General features: G+C 49.1%; 1 protein-coding gene and 1 long non-coding RNA gene across 3 annotated transcripts in view; one reads left to right on the top strand and one right to left on the bottom strand.

Moving 5' to 3' along the window:
• Positions 1–21,216, bottom strand: part of CADM1 (cell adhesion molecule 1) — a 137,912-nt gene that overhangs the window by 87,726 nt on the left and 28,970 nt on the right. Inside the window, exon 1 of one of the 2 annotated variants that reach the window (XM_051812350.1) lies at positions 10,745–10,763. The exons of the other annotated variant lie outside the window; for it this stretch is intronic. Within the exon in view, the coding sequence (XP_051668310.1) occupies positions 10,745–10,748 (4 nt within the window). The 5' untranslated portion in view covers positions 10,749–10,763. Of the gene's footprint in view, positions 1–10,744; positions 10,764–21,216 lie in introns of those variants that run through there. 2 annotated transcript variants of the gene reach the window in all.
• LOC127482247 (uncharacterized) lies at positions 8,794–10,696 on the top strand. The gene is made up of 3 exons (XR_007908467.1): positions 8,794–9,699; positions 9,786–9,919; positions 10,358–10,696. It is a non-coding gene; the product is annotated as an uncharacterized LOC127482247 (long non-coding RNA).

Raw genomic sequence — 21,216 nt, 5'->3', positions numbered from 1 at the left:
ACACCACAGAGGTGCTTCCATCTCCGATTCTGCTGATGTTCACAGCCTGAGCTGTGCTCGTGGTTCTCGCTGTCAGCAGAACCCCCTGACTGAACACCGTGTCATTCACGAGATAAAGTGTCCGAGAGGCAATTCACCAGGTCTTAAACAGGAAAGAGCAATGACCTCAATCCCCTTAGGAAGAATCTCTCCCTAAAATGCCTTCAAAAAGTGAGAAAAAGGGATTCTGCAGGAATCCATCATCTCTTCCTTAAGTAGCCAGCCTTAGTGTCTCCCCGCTGCACTCTTGCCTTCAATTATTCAGCATTTCAATGGATCCCTGTCCTCTGTCACAGCCACACGTGGCTGTCATGGCACAGCTCCGGGCACAGCTTTGGCCTCGCTCTGCTCGCGGCTGTTTGGGCTCCAGGACACTGGAACCCACCAGGGCACAAAACCAGCCCCACTCCTGTGTCCCTGGGCTGCCAGCAGCTCTGGGGCTCCGTGGGTTTGCTCCCAACACAGAGCCCAGAACTGGACGCTGCTGTTACGAACACAGCTCCCAAAAAGGCCAGCTTGGGTCCCCCGATTTCCTTCCTGGGAGAGGAAACACACCCTGAATACACCTCAGCCACCAAGACCACTGAAAACCTGAACAGAAGGGACTTTTTGCTCAACGTGACCCTTTCTGTTTGGTTTTCTGGTTACTGCTTAAATTCACAAGCCTGACAAACAGACGGAAAGAAGATATTTGTTAAATCTTTCACAAGCATCAATTTAACTGATGGAACCAAGCGGATATTTTTCCTCAGTGCTGCTGAGAGAAAACATTAAAGAATTAAAAAATCCCACAGCAGTTCTTTCCCCCCAGGGAAGGTGGGTATTTGATATTCTAAGTATTCCTACAGCAGAACTGGAGGGAAGAAAAAAAGGTGGCATTCTCAGGGGTTTTGTGTGTGCTACAGCATGGAGGGAAACACCCCGTGCCTCCATCCCTCAGTTCAGCCCATCCAGGCATCCAGATGGCACTGTCCCAATGGACTGAAAGGGAGGGATGGAACAGGGGCAGGACCTGCAGCAAATCCTCAATGAAAGTTAATGATCACAACACTACTACAGTCCTGACTGGATACTCTGCTTCCTGCCCTGCGTCCTCAGACAGACACCCTGCACCGCTGCTAATACAGGGCCAAAATTCAGAGCCTTTCTGGGGGGCTGCCTGCAAGTCAACGGAGTTTAAGAGGGAAGGAAGCAATGCCCACAGCTCCTGATAGCCCCAGGAACACACAGTGACACCTCGGCAGCCCCGCCGAGCAGGAGGTTTCCTCGTCCACTGTGGGAGGCAGAGGGACACTGAGAGCAGAACACGGCAGAACAAACAGCTCCCAGAGAAAGTTTTGTAACATCTCCTATGCCTGTCACATCCAAATGTTCTCTGCAGAGACAGATGGTCCAGGCTTCTATTAGCAATGAATAATGAGATGTGAAGTGGAAGGTGTGAGATGCTGCTTAACCTTGCTTCACCCAGCACCCTCAGTCCTGAACCATACAGCATTTGATATTTTTGTGTTGTAAAGCACCAAGAAACACCACAATAATCACAAGTTTGCCATGCACCAGTTATTTCGCTGTCTTTAAAAAAAAACTTGTTCCTATTTTAGCCCTCCTCTAGACTGGCAAAGCTGAACCATCTGCCAATGAAACCATGCTGGAACCAGCCAGAAATAAAAGGAGGCACCCGGTGAGCATCCCACCATCCTGCCAAGCCAAACCAGCCACCTCCTCACCCCTCACACAAAGCTATCCTTGTTAACCAAGGGGTGCTGAAACAGCCATTCAGACTTCACCACAGGTTGGGGGATCAGCTGAAGGAGTGAAAGACATGGTCACCCATCTCTCCTGGGTCCCAGTACCGGTGGGCCTGTGTAGTGAAGGGGCACCGTGGGCTGGGAACCAACCTGGCAAGAGCAGGCACAACCAGGCACTGTTCTCCAGCTGGAGCAGTGCCCGGGCTGGTCACTGCAGGTGTGGGCTCTCTGAGACACAACCAGTGCTGAAAGACTGAGAGAACCAAGCTGAGCAGAGAAAAGAACACTCTTCAAACACCTGAGAGGCAGCTGTGAAGGAGAGAAAACACATCCTTCTGCACATACGCCACGGGCCCGGCAGGCTGCAACAGGTAAAACCCCAGCATGGAATGTTTATGCAGCTACAGAGAAGTTAAACACCAAAACAGACAGCTCGAGGCAGCCACGGCTGGTTTAAAGGTCACTGCTGACTGTCTGCCAGAAGCAGATCGGGCACACTCGACCCCAGCCCAGAGCAAGGCGACTCAGAGACCCAAAAGCTGAGGCCCCTCTCGAGCCCACCCCGTCAGTGAGGAGCAGCACAGGCACATCTGCTCAGCTGCTCCTCGCTAGGTGGGAGCAACAGAGCTTTCAGAAAGAATCATCTAAAACCATTTAAAACATTTTGTTCAAATTAATGGGCTATTTCACACAAAAGTGCGTTCCCCAGAGCCGTGTGCATTTGCAAACGTGCCTGCATAACCGGTTTTAGCAATTTGTAGACAAAAATTTGGCAACACGATACATTCATCTGGGGAATTCACATTATGTCTTACTTAGATAAACAGACATAATAGCTATTCCCCATCTCTTTTCAGCACCTCTGTTACTGCTTGAGTTGACTAATCCCTCCAAGGTTCACTACCTGCACAGAGCGGCCATGCAGGACCTGGTGTTTCATCTTGGAGGTGTAGAGAGGCTCCAGCAGCATTTCTGGGATCACCAGACACATGAACAAGGCTGTAAATAGTCTAAGTTGCCTTCAAAATCCACTAATAATGATGCTGCCTGCAGCATCCCCACTGCCCTTTCTCTCTGCATCTCAGTGACAGTAATCCACAGGGTCTGCTGTGTTTTGTCCTGTCTTTATTAAGAAGTGGTGGCTTACAGGAGCAAGTGGAATTTCTAATGGAAACCACAGGATTGCCTTGGATGCATTAGAACACTGACATTGGTAAGAAGTCACAGAGTGACATCCTCCTAAGGGAGCACCCTTCATCCAAGGAACTTTTTCTATTGGACAATTATTCACTGTAAAATTGAAGAGAACTTGGAATGAAGAGCCTGCCTCAGCTATAACTATGCTATTAACATCACCGTGTTTTGTTTCCTTCCCAAATTATATTAGATTTAAATCTGGTGCTAATGAAGGACCAACTGGAACTCTACACTGAAATCAGCAGGAGACACCGGGATTAGGGATGACTCCTGCTCGAGCAACCTGCATCCCAAATTCTGACAAAGTTGAGACACTGGAACACAAGCAAACCTTGCACATGCCTTCCCCACATACACAAAGATGATATATATGTGTGTGTGTGTGTATGCACACCCACGGTGATTGGAGCAGTGGAGGGCCCCAGCCACTATAGCAAATCCTTTCTTCAGGGCACATAAAACCCTCTCACAGGAGCGAGTGTTTTAAATCCAATTTGCCACAACAAACAAAGGCATGAAATGCCGTGTTACCCTCGCACAGGCATTTACATTCCTTATTGTTAATTTGAGAAGGGAAACCACATTTCTGGCGGGCAGAGGCAGCCCAGGCCTCGCGATCTGCGGCGCTCCCGGCCGAGCTGCTCTGCCAGAAGGACGCTTCCGAAACGCTGCAGTCAATATTAATAGGTCTGGGAGTCTCACAGGATCACAAGCAAAAATTAATCCAGTTTAACAAAGTCTGAGGGCACAGTGTGCTGCTATAAACTCCTGGAAGTTCATCTGGAGGTAATCAATAACTTAACAAGGCACTTCCTACCTGTTCCGTGTAAGAGACCACGAGAATGCCAAACAAAATGTGTTTTTTTTCCTGCAGTGTCTTCACTGACACGCCGCTGCAAAAATTCCATTTCCAGATGGAAATGGATCTGACTTATCCTTTTCAAAAGCAAACTCCTTGGTAAGGCACCTCTCCCCACCTTCCCTATGCCCGATCCCCTTCCCAGAAAGTTGCTCGTGATTCAAGGACTCCAAGATGGGAAGGGAAGTAAGTACCCCCTCAGTCTCTGTACACCACAGGCACACAACACCCTTGGGACATCAGCAGGAGTTCACACACACTCACTGGCCAGCGAGAACCCCCCAGGCCGTGGGATCTGAGGCTCCTCCCGGCACTAAGCTGCTGTTTTGACAATAGCTTTTTTTACGAGACATTTGTCATTAACAAACTTTAGACAAGGTTAATGAAAGTTCTGTCACTTTAATGTCTCGCCTGCTTTAAATTACAGATGTCATCTGCCATGACTAAAGAAAGGGCACTGAGCAATAATACCATAAACTATCATCTCCAGGGACACACAGGTAATTGCATAGCTCATTAAAAAACTGTTTTAATTATTAATTGACCGTGTCAGAGTTGTCCTTTGAAGTCAGTTTTAATTTTTTTCCTTGCAAGCATGATGATTCCAAGCTGACCTACACAACTTTCTCTACCACCTCCAGGAACTGGAGGGAAGGCTTGGGACCTGCTTCACAGCGTGGTGACCGTGGCCTGACAGCACAAGTGTGGCACATGCTCACACATACCCAAATCACACAGGGAATGGTGTGAAATGACAAGATTTGGGCAATGAAGTGAAAAAATATCCTAAATGTTGGCTGGACACCAACCCCGGAGGAAGAAGAAGAAAGCTCTGAATGGTTGACAAGCCACAGACACAACAAAAAACGCAGGAGGGATTTTGCTGGCTCCTATGGCTACAAAATCATCCAAGTCACCTTCTCCTGAGGCTCCAACTCCATCCCAAGCTGTGGGGTTCCACTGGGAGGTCCCTCTCACTTCGGTGACTACATGACTTGCACAGCAACCAGTGACCAAAAACAGGTTGGAAAAATGATACTGGAAATCCACACAGATTAATTTAAAATTGTGTTTAAGAGAGATTATCCTGACATTGCCATCTTGGGAAATCCCCACGACCCAAAGAATCAAGGGAGGGTGTCTGGGAGCACACACAGAGGCAGCTCCACAAGGCACTCAGCTCGTAGGTCACTCAGAGCTATAAGGAAATTAAACACAAATCTCTTGGAAAAACCTCGGCACAACCCCTGCCTAAAACACAGAAAGAGAGCAAGACACAGAGTTGAGGTATCCTTCAGAGGCAGTGCATCCAAACAAATTCCAGAAGGAGAGAAATCCCAGGCGAATGTGTGTGTGGGTTGGGGTTTTTCAGTTTCTGTGTTGTTTTTTGTTAAACAGCCAAGTGAAAAAGCCCCAGAGAAAGCAGAATGTGCTTGCAAGTGTCAGCAACCTACTGGGACCTCTTGTCCTACAGCCTGCGAGCTGATAGGAGGTGTTTGCTCTGCAGGGAGGTCTCGAGCACAAAACCCTGGACAGGGAACTCATGGGATGAATCACAGCCACAGCAGCTACTTTACCCATTCCCTGCATCCTAACTTAGTCCTGACCTCACCCAGCATTCAATCTTGGGCTGTTACCTGGCTCTCCATATCTGTCAAAATGTGGACTAAACAACTGAACACAGAATAGTAACAAGAATCTGGAAAGAAAAATCAGTTATCTTCAATTAAAAGAACCACAACTGACAACAACACCATGTTAGCCCTTCCCTGCACTGTAACACCCCCCAAGAGGGGCATCAGCAGAGAACTGAGTGTTTTGAGGACGGGAGTTCACCCCAGCAGGCTTTGGGGGTTTATTTTGCAGGTTTGGCACACGAGGAATACAAAGAGCACACAAACCCAGTGACACTGCCCTGACAGTGAAGTGCCACACGAGCTGTGGGGCTCAGCAATGGCCAATCCTTCCCCTCCTCCGAATCACAGCAACACCAGGGACTGCAGAAGCAGGTAAAGATCAAAGCACAAGCATCATACGGTTCCTTAATTGCCAGGTGCCAGACTGAGAGGAAAAGAACAAAGTTTCAGCTCCTGCAGTTACGTCAAGATAAGAAAACCCCTCGCCATCAGCACCAGGTAATTGCACACCTCAAGGAACACTGCAGGAAAACAGGCTCACAATGGCAGTGCTGGCAAGCCCCACTCCCACTCCCCTGAACCTCGTATTGAGGCAGAATATACCATTTGCTGTTAAGATTTGTCTTGGGCACTGAATAATCACACAAGAAAGCCCTGCAACACAGCCACCTCTCCTGCCTTGGTCTTTTCAAGCACATCCCTTACACACTGATAATAATCCATTTATTTCTTTTGATGCTTTCTGGGCACAGTCAGCAAACCCACCCTCCTCATCCTGGCAGCACTAAACCACCTCAGGAATACACCCTGTGAGCCAATACTGAAATTATCAAAGGGTTTGGTCAGGTCTCTCCCTCTCCAGATTCTGTGTACTTAAGGCAGGGAACACCAACATCACCTCTCAGTCACCAGTCACCCAAAGGCACCAGCACAGAAGCAGTTCCCAACAAGAACACAGTCAAACCAAATTCCCAAGCTGGTGGGAGCATGAATTTGGGATGCCACTCGTGTACATAAACTATCAAACACATATCAACACCTGTACAGTAGCACCAAGTCACCACCTAGACCTGCTTACAGGTGTGTCTCCATGGAGTACAAATGTGATGGGAATGGGAGGGTTTAATGAAAACTGTGTTTTTATTGCAGAACTCCATAAATCCACATCCCACTGCCCTATGAGCTCCCTTCCTACCCAGCTCCTGCTCGAGCTATTTGCCAGTGTAATTGAATCCTTCTCCCAGACTCTTTATATTCTGCTCTGGTTTGGGGACAATGCTGCTGAAATACGTTTACCATCCATCTTTCTTAACGTGTTTAATCTAAATAGAAGACTCAAATCCAAGATTGTGTGGTTGATGGATAGCTCACCTTCTTCTACCAGCACGCCTTAAATGCCTCCTGCTATATTGCTCTCAGAAACCTCACAGAAAACCTGCATTTGCAGGGATTTGAGCCTCTCCTGCCCAGCGAGTGATCATATATTCTTATTACAGTGGAGTACCATTAAAAATTGATAAGGTTCAAGGAGCTGCCACATGTAAGACAGAGATATGTGAACACACTTAACAGACCCCCAGTGCCACACGAGACTGTCACCAGTTTGAGGCTGCAGAGCCGAAGGCATCTCTCCCTCGGGCCCCCCTCGGTGCTGGCAGTGCTGTTCATCAGAGCCCAGGGCCTGCAGCAGCTCCCCAGCACCCAGCTGGGCTGGGCTGGGCTGGGCTGCCTCAAGAGGGGGAAAACTGAACCAAAGGGAAAAACCTTCCTCTGTTCACTCCATAAATCAGACAAACACCAAGGTCCCTCCCACCCCTGCCTCATACCTAAACACCACCTACCCCATGAGGTCCCAAGGGATTCCTAATGAAACTTTAGGCGTGGAGTTACAGCAGAGGTAATAACTGTTACTCCTGTATATATCCTGTTATAACTGTGAGGGTGGGGAGGCCCTGGCACAGGTTGCCCAGAGAAGCTGTGGCTGCCCCATCCCTGGAAGTGTCCAAGGTCAGGCTGGATGGGGCTTGGAGCAGCCTGGGATAATGGAAGGTGTCCCTGCCCATGGCAGGGAGTGGAAAGGGATGAGCTTTAAAGTCCCTTCCAACCCAAACCATTCTAGGACTCTATGATTTATATATTTAGAGGCACAACTGGGACATTTAAAAAGTATTACACTGGAGCCAACAGAATCCATTACTGATGCCACATGGTGTGAGAAATGCACTCTTACGTAGGTAATAAAATTTTGCATTAGGAGACTAACTTGGGTATTCTGCATAAAATGCCTGTTTTCCCCTCTCCAAGGGGCTCAGAGCACTGCAGTGTGGCAGCCCACACCAGGAAGGAAATGCAATCCTGCAGTTCTGTGTGCAGAGCTGTACAGAGTAGCGTGTTCCCAGATCTCAAAAAGCACATTATTTTGTGCTGCACAGAAAACCACCTGCTCTTCCGAGCACGGCATCGTCCTCTGGAGCAAACAGCTGGCGGCACTCCAGATCCCAGGGATTTTCTACATAATCTCTGCTTAATCCCAGCCACACCCTGTGCCCAAGGCTCAGAGATTACGGCCCTGGGGAGGATGAGGGGTCAGCTGAGGTCACTCTGCCCGGCTCACAGCACCCCCAGAGCCACTGTCCATCTGTTCAAGGACAGATACGAGGCTGGAACACACAGCAAATGGAAGCCTGGCTTCTGCCACAAACCTCTCCCCCTCCCTGTCCCAGGGCAGTGCTGCTCCATCCCTGAGCCAGGGCTGGGTCCTGCTCGGCTGCCCCACGGACCCTCACCGAGCATTCCCCACACGCTGCTTCCCACCTGCAAGTTCCCACCCTCACACAAGGCCTTTCCCAGCTTGACCAGGGGCAGGCAGCTGTGCCAAGGAAGAATCTCCCTGTCACCTCTAACACACCTGGCAGCAGAGAGGCTGGTGGGTGCTGGCCCCACGTGGGGTGCAGGACACCTGCCAGCGTCCCAGGGACTGCCACCAAATGACCTTTCTCTGGTGCCTGAGACTTGCTGGAATCTTCCTGGAAAAGCCAGTTATGTTGAAATGCAAAATGAACACAGGTTTCATAAGACAAACATCCCAACCAGAAGCAGTTCTGTGTCTCTTCCCTGCCACACAAGCCACTGAGGACCACTAGGAGAGCAGGGATAAGGTAAATTGCAGCATGATGGGATTCCTAAGCCCTGGCAGAGTAAGGTTGAAGCAGGTCCTCACCAAGGGAAGGAGAAATAAAGCAAGAGAGGTACAAGAATGAACTGAAACCATTTGTATTCCTGGGAACAAAGTTGTCACAGCACTCTCCTCTCTCATCCCCCTAAAAGCTCACCCCCACTTCCACAATACAGGCAAGAAAAATCTATGAGGTCAATGTCTCACATCAATTTTGCTGCTTCTCCCCAGTCAATGAAATAGTTAATTGTAGTTTTTCTTCTGGTTTAATTCAGAGAGAAGAGTCAGTCACTTCATTTAATAATTCAGTTGAAACATGTCCACACAAGAACACACTGATTTCTCATTCAGGTTTCAGACTGAATCAATGTAAAGGTTGCCAACAATACAGACATTGAAATGCAACCCCCCCACACTGACAGCAGAGCAAAGGTCCTCGTCCTTTATGAATTACTTTTGTCTCAAGGCCTGTGAAAGAAATCAATGTACATCCCTGCCTGGAAACCAGGAACCCACCCGTGCAGGGTAGGAATAACTGAGCACAGTTAGACACACAATTCAGAGAATTCATCAAAAAGAACAAAAATGGAGATGTTTCCCACTGCATTACTGTTCCTTTCCAGGGGCAGGCTGCCCCTACTGCAGCCTTCCCGCTCTTTGGGTTCCAGAAGTCAAATTAATTTTGCCCTTCCTTGCTCCAGAGCTCCCTGGATTTTCCTGGAGCCGAGGCATCAGCACACTGGCAAGGCCACTGAACTGCTCGGGGAAGGAGGAAGGGTAATCTGAGGATCGTTTGCCAAGAGGTGCTCCACCCACGGCTGTGACATTATTTTGGTGGCTGTGCTCAGCCTGCTCCATTCCACACCCTTCCATCCCATTCCACACCCTTCCATCCCATCCCATCCCCCTGGTGCCTCGGGTACAGCGACCGTTTGTCACAACACCTCACCCACACACTGCAGCTCTAACCCGACTGCTGACAACATTTTCTATTCAGGGGTGGTAGCTGTGAACCTCACTAACTTTGGATTGCATCCTTGAGAGGTAGTTCCTGTGTCCTTTTAAAGCACCAACACATTGGACACAAACAGGAATGGATCAAGTTAAATGTAAGATTTGTTGTGTCCCAGGTTTTACCTCTGCAAATTCAACTGGAAAAGTTCAAGAATAAAAATGCACAGAGCACTAAAAGGAACAACCCCCAAAGTCTTCTGTGACTGCCACCCTGTGTCCTCAGGCATCTTCCAGGAGGTGGAAAATCGAGGTACCCTTACAGCTTCACATCTTCACCTTCCCAAACAGCACACCTGGCTCAAACAGGTACAGGGTAAGAGGGAACTGACTGCACAAGTAAAGACAAAGGGCACTTGTGATGCCAGCACTGCTCTTCCCATAAATCTCCTTCCTTTTACATTAAAGGAACCCATTGACAGCAAATGCATTTTTCAATATTTCAGCCAAATATAGAATCACAGTGAACTCAGTCATAAATTCCCCAGGAGGCAGAGGGCTGGCTGGGGAGGAGAGAGAGGCTGCTGTTACACAACAGCACCAGGATGCCCTACTTTCACAGATCCTTCCCTGCCAACTTGCTCCTTCCCCTCGCCTGCACTGGCTGTGGCCTCTCTGCACGGCCACCCTCCCCTGCAACCAGCAGGAAAACCCTCCCAGCACTGGGAACCAACATCCCCATCCTCTGCAGGCACTGTGATGGCACTATTGTGGCACAGTTTGTGGCATAGAGCTGTCTGGGAGTCACAGAGCTGCCTGGGAGTCACTGCCAGCTGAAGCCAAAAACAAACTCAGCAGCACGGGCTGCAAACCAACACAGGAGGAGCAGAAGAGCCCAGGCAGACCTGCTGCTGTTCCCTTCTGAAGTCACACACATCTCAAGGTAAAGCACAGTACAAGATGCTCTGAGAACAATACTGTTCCTTACAGCCCCTTTTTAAGTCTATCTCCAGAGGAAAAACTCGTGTTTGTGAAACCCCAACACATGTGAGAAGCCACGACAAAGCAAATAAAGCTGTAGAGGTTTAAGTTGCAGGCAGGACTTTACGGTTTATGGGTCGCAGAGATCTGTACTTACTCATCTCCTCTCGTATTACCAACTGCAAGAGGAAAATGATCCTTAAGCTCTTAAGAAGCAAGAGGACAGGGAAATTGCTGGAGAGAGAAAGGGAGTGCTGAAGTACATGCTCTGCGAATCAGGTCAGCCTCTCCTTTTATTCCCTGCAGGAAACCTAAGGGATAAACAGCAAGGGGATGCTGTTCCCCTGAGCACTGTCCCAGCACACCACAAGAAATCCCCTCCACAGGGTTTTTCCAGGCAGACAAGTCTGCCCTGCCCTTGTCCAGCTGACCAGCTCCAAATGGGGCTCTTGCCCCCTTTCCTACCTCCCCTTTGAGCCATGGGGAGGGGTGAGGTCTTGAGCCAACATGCTGCAACCTTCCCCCAGCACGTGCCAGAGGTGTGCTGGCACTTGGGACACCCACAGCCCACACACACATCCCTGGGTGTTTTACCACGACCAGTGGCCCTCATGGAAGCTCGAGCTGCACAAAGATCTTATTAGTACTCTACAGGATTGCATTAAAAATACATGAAACACGCAGGGAACGGCCCTTCTCGATGCGGCTCCGCTGCCTGGAGCACCTGCACATGGAGATAACTCTGGAGCAGCACCGACCCTCTGTGTGAGCTTCTCTGCTTTTATCATCTTGGCTCGATGTTCAGGAGCTGGCTGAGCACAGAGATGGTGTCACACCAGCACCTGCTCCAGGCCCCACTCCTGCAGATCAGTCAGATCCTGCTGCTCCCCCAGCACTCCCCACCCAGGCCCCCCCAGCCCCAACACACCAGCAGCCCTGGCTGAGGCCGAGGACCTCCCTCTGGGGGTCTGTCCTTCCTGCTTGTTTGACAAAGACCACATTCCCAACACCATGCCTTCACTGACAGCTCTGAAGAGGATCAAGAAAACATCTGTCAAACGCCAAAGACCCTTTCTGTGCCCCTGACATCCAGGGATGTATTGCCTCGTGGAGGTGGCCAGAGCAAGGGGAGACAGCCCAGCAGCAGACACTGTCAACTCCTGCTGCCTGAAGATGCTTCCAAATATCCCCTCCCAAGCCCTGAGACAAGCAGCTTGTCCAAACCAGAACCCCAGACACCATCATTTTCTTCTCTGAAGGGAGATCCAGGCTTGTCCTGGCAACAAGGAGTCCTGATGCAGCTCCCAGATGGCCTCTCACCTGCTCCAAGGTACAGGAAGGAGCACCAGCCCTTCCAGGACAAATCACTCGTTTTGGGAAGTGTATTGCACCAGTCTGGGGTCAGCACAAATGAGCAGAAAGAACTATAAGTTTCAACACCCACTGATCAATACCCCAGGTGTGCAGAATTTTCTGTTCCATCTCACTGCCATGACACATTACCCAGCCAGGATCCCTGTGACAGATAATCAAACCTCTTCCCTACCTTTCCTTTATTAATCCTCACTTAATCCTCTTTCAGATTTTCACTGCAGCTTTCATTAAGGGAAGTCTGATTTGGGAAAGGCATCAAAAGGCATCACCTTGACACTTGTCACTCCAGACCCCCGTGAGCACACCTTCACAGAGCAGCAGCACTTCAGTAAACCCCAGGGCTCTGCTGTTCCCTCATCCCCATCTGACACAGGGCAGAGACCCCAGAAGCCAAAAAGACAAATACCTGACACTATAAAAAAGTCAAGTGGCCACCCAGCTCCCAGGCCTGCTATTTGAACCATGAGCTGAAGGGAACTGTCTGCTCCTCCTCTGCTGTGCCACCGCACCATGGATACCTGATGCTGCTGGGAATCAAGGGGAAAACAAAGTTAGAGCTTTAAACAGCTCTGGAGCAGAGCTCCTGCAGCCCAGGATCGAGACACAGGAGCAGCCTGGTGGGACAGATGCCTGCCCCCACTATCAGCAGTGTGGTGGGACAGGTGCCTGCACCAGTGACCAGTTAAACGAGCTCCAGCTCCAGCTCCTTCTCTCCACTTTGTTTTGTTCCATCTCTCAAGGCTTGGGGCTGTTTTTCCCCAGCTGCTGATCATTCCTAACATCGTCTTCCAGCCCACATTCTCCTCCTTTGCCATCCCATTGTGAGGTCACGATACATTTGTGACAAAGTTTCCATGGCAACAGACTGATGACATAAACATAAGCTGAGGATTTCTCTGCAAAGCGGGAGGAGCAGGAGATGGGCTGCAAGGGAGCTGCTCCTCAAACAGCTCTCTTCAGTAATAGCTGTGGGAATAGAGAACATTACTGGCAAAGTAAATTGCTTTTTGTGAAAGTGTTCTCTTTTTTTGAAGTTTGCCCCCATGCGAAAGTCTCTAAGTCAGAACCTGCCCATTATTTTAATGTGCTGTTCGGTATTTAATCATCTTCTGCCTCAGACACCAGTCTGTTGCCATGGGAATGACGGCCGCACAAATATGGGATTAGGGCTATCAGGCAGCAGAAGAGAAATTATGAATAAGCCAGTTACATTCAATAATTAGCAACTCTATGAAAAACCCCAAAATCATGAATTTAGATGGATGTGTTTATCTCAGTGTTTGAACACAGCGACGCGGGTGTCGCTGCTCCAAGCTGGGATTTACACATCACACACAGTTTTTGGGGCTAAGTAGGTCCTATTTGGAACGTAATTTATCTTGTTCCTGGCTCCTGATTTTTATTCCCCCCCCTTCCACAGACTTCTCCACAGGTCCAGATTCTCCCAAGAGGGGCAGGTGCCCAACACCCCCCGAAGCCCACCCTCTCTGTTCCTCTCTGGAGCACTGTGGCTGGAAGATGCAGCCTGGCTGTCAGCACTGGGTTCCCGAGCTCAGGAGGGCATTGCTGGAGCAGGAAACATCTCCTGCACGTCCAGACCAGTCTGCTCAGGCCATGAGCCGCAGCTCACTGCAGTAAATTAAAGCTTTTAATGTTTCCTTTTTCAAAAAAACGGGAAAAGCTTTCTGCTTTAATCGCAATTAGTTACGGCGCCACCAAATAATTGACCTCAAATGGCACCCGCAGCAAAATCCTGTGTTATTTAACCAGAATCCCAGGCAAAAACACACCGGGAGCAGCTGTGCCCACTGTGAGATGCCTCTGTTTTCCTGCAATGTGCCCAAGACTTTGGAAAAGCAGGATCTTCACCTCTGCACTCAGCTGGCTGGTGGTGGCTGCGCCTCTGGTAAAATGCAGCACCCTCAAACAACGAGCTAAATCCAGGGAAGTGTCCTCCATCATAGTCACCAAGGTGAAATGTCTCCCCTTAACTAAAGGAGTGGGATACTTTGAACAGGAGTCTCAAACTCATTGCCACAGATGCAGCCTGCACAGCCAGGAGTCAGGCTGCTCCAGCCACGTTTGAGGATTGCTGCTTCATCCTCTTTATTCCTGGTGGGAGCCTCTGCCCACAACAGGCAGGGACTGTGGGTCCTCACAGCCCAGAAGGCCAAAGGGAACTGATTCTTCTCCTCTGACTTTGCTGGGGAGGGCCAGGTTTGTGTCTGCACCACAGAAAGTCTCATTCTTGGAGCCTGAAATGATCTGATGCTCGCCAGCCTGCACTCCTTATTCACCTGAGATACTTCCTCTTTGCATATCTGTTGCTATTAAAATTCCCCTTCCAGCATGTAATTCCCTCTACTAGCTTTTCTTGCTTATTAGAGAAGACAAAAACTATTTGGCGAATCTGATCAGAGAGATCTCATTTTCTCCAGGCACTCCTCTGAATTTAATTCTAGATTAAGCATTATTTAAAAAAACAACAAACCACCCCTGCTGCCTCCTACCTCCTCCTCACGCTCCTTTTCAACACGAGGCTGGAGAACACTCCCAAGCCCAAGAATCAAGCTGCATTTAAAAATTACTCCTCGAAGAGTAACACTCCTAAAATATACTATGGAAAATCAAACAGAAATCACGAGAAGGGAAAGGCTGTTTGCATTTTCGCTATAGGGTTGGGAAAGGAAAAATTCTGAGTCCTCCTTTGCTCACCCAAACAGGAGAATCCCAGAAAAACCTCCAAAAGCTGTTGAAACATTTTTATCATAATTTTTTTACGTGCCACCGCCCATCATTTCTAGACTTACTAACGAAGCATCTCCCAGCTGACAACTGCCTGATCCACTGCCAGAGCGTGGTACCTGTCCCCTGCTGAACAGCAGCGTTCAAATCCCGCCTCTGAACGTGTTCACTTACCTAAAAAAAGCCAGGAAAACATAAAAATTAGCACAAATGTAGCAACTTGGATTACAAAACGCTGGACAAAGACAAGCTTCAATCCAGGGAGGTGTTTACAGTTGCTCCTCCAGTTCCACAAATTGAGAAGAAAACACCCAACCGCTTAAAGCCTTGGCCAAGTAGAGCCCCTGAAGAGGAGGAGAGGTTAATAAATACTGAAACAACCTTTGAGGCCCTTTTATTTATACCTACATACATACGAGCGCGGGGATTTGACGAATAATACTCCTCAAATCACTCCTCCCATGTTAACACTCCCGAGTATTAACTTCCCCGTGCCTGAAGGAAATGGGTCAATTTTAATTCTTCAAACAATTCTTGGCGGCACAATAACTCATTCTTCAGGCTGCAGATACCGAGCTGTGCTCTGCTGTGCCGAGTCCCAGCACGGTGTGAGCACTGGGATGCAGCTCGGCAGGAAAGGGGGGGCTGCACCCCCCAAACAGGCCACCCGAGGAGCCTTGCTGCCTTATCAGCCAACAGCAAATCCACTCAAAACCAAAAACAAAGGAATGAGAGTTGGGGGAACTCCTGATTGAAATTAAAAAAAAAAAAAAGGCAAAGACATCTGAATACCTGCCTCGGCCAACACATCTTTTCACTGCTCACAGTCACCTCTAAAAGCACAGACCTGTGAGTGGTGACATTGAAACCTCCTCCCACCACAGGGACTGCACAAACAGTAACAGGCCCTTGGAGACACTCCCAGAGCGACACTCGGATTTCCCCAGCTCGGGAGCAGCCCAGTGCCACCTCTGTCAGAGAGGCACGTTTGACTGCTTGCCAAGAGGACGATTTTGGCAGGTACACTGAGGTCAGTGTTTCTCCTTTTGAGTCTCTGTTTTGATTTTTTTTTTTTAATTTCCTCTACAGCACCAACTGCAAACGCAGCAAAGTGTCACGCAGAGGGAAACCACCCGCTGCTCCAACGTCATGAGCCACGTGCACAGAGGGATTAACAGGAATTAAAGCAGATACAAGCAAATGCCTGGGAAAAAAAAAGTTTCCTTAAATATAATACTTCAAAGGCTCCACGTGTTTAGGTGGCAAGAGGAAGAATGCAAATGGGACAACTGAAAATCATCCAGCTCTCTATAGTTGGCAACAGGAGGATGCAGCAAGCACATTCCCATGGTCTCACGTGCTCTTCCTTCAGATATTCTGGACACTGGATATGTTACAGCCTGTGTCCCCACTGTGACACAGACAGCAGGTCACTAACTGACAGATCTGCATCCTTACTGAGCTGCTCCTCTAGCCTGGGGAAACCACAAGGAGTGGCTCCCTCCTCACAGCGTGTCCCCAGGCACCCCTGTTTCCTGGTCCACACTTCAATGGGAGGGAGCTAAAGCAGAATTATCCTCACAGCATCAGAGCACAAACGTGCCAAGAGGAAAACAGACCTCATATCCGGGTATCTGTGAGCTGCCAACCCCCAGCTGCCCCCGGAGGGTACAACAGGCACCTCCACAGCCTGAAGCCACCCTCCCTCACAAGGCTCAGGGGGGCTCTGAGCAGGACAGAAAGGCAAGAGCTGAGGCTCCAGGCACGAGGTGCCCTCTGCTCATCCCAAGGCCAGCACTAGCAGGAACACTGGAAGCTCCACTGGAGCACAGCCTCCTGCCCATCTCCACGTGAGCAGCAAAACAGCAGCACCACGAGCAGGATCACGGCCCAGACCCCAAACACTGCGCCCAGGCTGCTGCCACCCGTTCCTCATGCTGTAATTACACATAGTAATTACATATTTAATTGTTGCACATTAATATCACCTCAGCCTACAATTACAGCTTATTCATGTAAACCTAATCAAGGAAAACCGGCGTATTTGCATAAAAGTTGTAATGAAAAGTATAATGACTTCACTAACAAGACGTGGATAAGAACGCGTATCTGTGACAAACACTTTGTGTCAAGGAGAATAGAAAACGATTTTCTTTCCTGAAGATTATTTCAGGCCCATTTAACACAATCTGTACCACTCCGGTGATGTGCAGTATCTTACACACATCAAGTCATATCTGGATAATGTTCCTACCTTCAAATAAAATTTCATTACTATATTTAGTTCTAGGATGGCTGGAAATGGTTGCATTGTTAAACTTAATAAAAACTGGAATTTGTGAGGTATCAGGCAATCCTCAGTTTTCCTCCTCGTGGTTCGAGCACGGCGGTGGCTCCATCCCAGCCCCCCTGTGCCGCCGTTTACATCCCAGCTTCATTTTCCCCCATAAAACAAGCAATTAAGAATAAGTACAACTGCTTTGGAGTTCCCGAGGCCAGAGATAAAAATAAATTGGTTTTTATAAATTCGCCTTTTTTTTTTTTTTGCAATGGTAAAACAAAAACCAGCCCTAATTATCAATAATTTGTTACCTCTAATTTTAGCAGACACACTGATGGGCACAGGCATCTGGATCCTCCCAAGCCCTGAGTCAGGTACAGGCCTAGGAAGGTGTCTCCTGGGTAATCAAACTGCAGCAGAGGGGACAAGTTTTCCATGTACTGACTGTCCTTTGCTCAGAAATGTGGTAGAACCCACTCCATCCTCAGACTCACCTTGCTCTAATGGCTTAGTGTGAAGTTTAAGGCCCTGGAGTTAACGCCCTGAATTTCAATTTTCTGTGGAAAGACTACAGAGATCAGTTAGATCCATTCAGCATCAGGAAGCATCTTCAATTTCCCACTTTTTAAATGTTATTTCCTCTCCAATTACAAGCTCTTGCATCTTGCCTCATCTCACCTGGTCATTATCAAGGTGGCTCCTAAGGAAACCACATTACCAAAGTAAGCAGAAAATTTCCTAAGAGCACAGATAAGAGACAAGGGAACGAGCTTGCTCTTTTGTACGTAATTTTGAAATCTATATTGTAAAGGCAGCAGCTGTACACAACATCTGGAAGCCTCCACTGCCTCAGAGTGCTTCTAGAACAAGGAGGAAACGCGCCAGTCTCTCCAGTACAATCTCTGCCAGTCCAACGGGCTTTATTTGTCTCCTTGACAACGCGCAGCATGACTCAGTCATCGGCTCCCTGGTAATTAAGAATTTCATTTTGAGCAAGAGGTCAAGGTAAGGGAGGCACCATCGCCGCCGCCAGACGGGTGAGCCCGTGGCTGCCGCGGTCCCGTCCGGCGGCACTTCCCGAGCGGAGCAGCTCCACGGCCCCGCCGAGCTCGGCGGCTGCGACGGGGGGAGGCACCGCCGAGCCCCAGACTGTCTGTGGGAGTGCATCTCGCAGCGAGCTGCAGTTTAACGTTATCTATTGCTCCACCTGCCACTCTGTTTAAACACTGTGGCTCAGTCATCGCCCGAGCGCCGCCTCGAACAATTAGCACGAGCATCTCCGTGGAACGGCACAGCTTGGGAGTGCTCGGTTATTGGAAAGCTGTAAGCGATAGCACAGAGAGAAAACATCCTTCCAGAGTCTGCAGCTTTGGTCAATCCTCTGCCCATTTCCTCATTAATCCCCCGGGAACAAAGGCATAGGGAACAGCACAAAGCATTCCTGCCTATCAAAGGAATTAAACCAGGAACTGTAGTGATACGACAAGGAGTAACTGAAAGAGGGGACATTTAGGTTAGATATATAAAGGAAGCCTTTACTGTGAGGGTGGGGAGGCCCTGGCACAGTTTGCCCAAAAAACCTGTGGCTGCCCCATCCCTGGAAGTGTTCAAGGCCAGGCTGGACAGGGTTTTGAACAGCCTGGTCTAATGGAAGGTGTCCCTGCCCATGGCAGGACGATCTTTAAGGTCCCTTCCAATCCAAACTATTCTAGGATTCTATGATTTCATATGAAACTGGCCACGAACATCATCAAACAACAACATGGCCCAGCAAGACAACAACAAAAAGAAGAGCCCAATGTCAGTGAGGGATGCTATCAGAGCACAGAGGGGACCTGAAGGAATACTGGGCATGGCAAGGCCAGCATCACCCCTTTTGTCACATTAATATGCAGTTCCCATGTCCTGCTCTAGGACAGATCCCTGCCCTCATCCAAGGCAGGACTGGCCGTGGTGACCCAGAGCTCCCCACGCCCCCCTCTCCAGCCTCAGATTAAGCACTTTGCACCATCTGTGCTCCCCTCCTGTGTTTGTATTTTGCCCGTTACCTATCATGAAACCGCGCGTATAATCTCCCCATCAGTTCATCAAGGAAGAATTTAAACATGACACACCAGTAATTGAACTGCAGGAGGACCTGGCTAATTCGTGGCGGTGATTAAGAGCCACTGCAGACTAGCAAATTTTACAAGCGAGTGAACATGCAATAAAAATCTCGCTCATTTGTTTTGACAAGTGTCACTTCACATTAAAGGTACACTCCACCACGAACTCCAGTCTGGGAGCACAACTCTATTCCCAACATGGCCCCTCATTAAGTCCCAGACTCAGCAAAATGTTTTGCCATGTGCTCTGACTGTAACTGGGAGAGCCGGGAAAGCTGCAGGGACAGGGAGGAGGAGACTTGTTGCAAAAGGGAGCCTGCCAAGGCACGTCCAAACAAGCCACCTTCTTTTCAAATGGCACATCCCTGCTGCTCTTTTCTCTTGTCCCTTTGCTATATTAGGGTCAAAACCAGAGTCAGGACCAGTGAAAAATCTTTCAGTGTATGTTACTATTTCCCAACATGCCCAAGACTGAAGTGCAGATTCCACGGAAGTGGTCCAATCCTTCTGGATTTATGAAACACACTTAGCTCCGAGTTACTCACACTGAAAAGGTGAATCCTGATGAAGGATGCCAGTGCTGCCTGCTGGTTAGCACACCGATGTTCCAGTCCCTGCCTCAAGACAACAGCAGAGTTGCATCAGAAGAAGGTGGCCGCCGAAATCACCTTCAACTCTCAGGAAACACAAGCTCTGCAACCCACAGGAGGTTCACAAGGTCACCCCAAGTGGCACCTGCTTGGGCTGGGGGATCCCAGCTCTCTGCCATCATGGCTGGTGATCTGTTCTCTTATTTATTTACATACTTGCCTAAAAGTCTCCAGAGCTCCTCCCCTGCCAGCAGAATTCCCATCACTGGGGTTCTGGGGACCATTTGCAAGCGCGTGTAGGAAGTGACAGCATCGAACTAGTTGAAGCATTTGTGACTCAGCTGCAGGCTGGGCTGATGCTGCATGGCAGGATGCTCCTACTCAGTCAAAACAAGCAGGGAATCGGGAGCCAGGGAACTCGCCCATCACGGTGGCAGCAGATGGGGGCACAGACAGAGCACTGGAGTTGACATGGAAACATCTCCAACGAGGCCCACACCCCTGCAGCTCTTAGTTTTCTATTTTAGGAGACTTTCCAGTTTCAAGAAACCAGGCTGCTGCCCCAAATTGTACCTGACAGTGAACACCCTCCAGGTTACTTCCACACGGGGCCATTCACAGGCTCGCTGGGGAGAGCGAGCAGCAGTTGAGCCCTCACACACCAAATCTCTCTTTAAACAGTGAGAGGAGCTTCAAAAAGCCAACTCAGTTTCCACTGAAAAGAAACTCATTCTCTGCTCCTGCCTGAACAAATTGTACAGCTTTCCATCAGGCACTTTCATACCCGTGTACTCGACAACTTCAGAGATCATTTAAAAAGAAATATGTTACAGGAGCCCTGCCAACCACAAAAAGGTCTTGTGACTCAAAAAGATCAAATCTGAGAGGAAAAAAATACTTAAACATTTCTACACAAACCATTTGAAGTCAAAAGTTCAAAAATTAGTATTTTTACATGCCTGCTCACAGGCAGATGCCCCGAGGTTATTTTCTCAGCCTCTCTATCTCCAGCTATCTCCTTGTAACACTCCGCCTTCCGTGCCGTATGCATCCAGGCAATTAACTTCAAAATTCTGCTACAGGCATGAGGTGCTTTGAAAATAAACGTCTTCAGAAACAGCCATGACTGAGCAGGGTGGGGAGAACGAGTTCCCAAAGACACTCAGAGGTAAATATCCTCACTGTACAACCGGTGGCACCTCTTGGCTACTGGTCGAGGCCACAACGTGGGGATGTCAGACCTGGGAAAAGATGCCTGGCCCTACCCACAGTTTTGGAAGCCCCCAGGATGAGGTGCAGAGGCTGCAGGAAACGCCAAGGAAACCTGTGTGTCATCCCAGCAGCAGCACGGAGAGAGGGACACACCATCAGCTGGGGACAGCCCAGCTGCCCCAGGACACGCCAGGTTTGTGGAGGCATCCCAAGGCACACTTCTGGGAGTACAGTTTTTCCCAAAAGCAATCGTGCAACAGGAGGACCCTGGTGGACACACCCACACTCCCCGTGCTGGCATCAGCTGTTCTGGCCACATAGA

This window comes from Manacus candei, unplaced genomic scaffold (genome assembly GCF_025592945.1).
Source record: "Manacus candei isolate 608988 ecotype Guabito, Panama unplaced genomic scaffold, ASM2559294v1 h1tg000086l, whole genome shotgun sequence".
NCBI classification, from domain to species: Eukaryota; Metazoa; Chordata; class Aves; order Passeriformes; family Pipridae; genus Manacus; species Manacus candei.
Note: the sequence above shows the minus strand (reverse complement) of the source record. Positions and strands in the feature narration are given on the sequence as shown.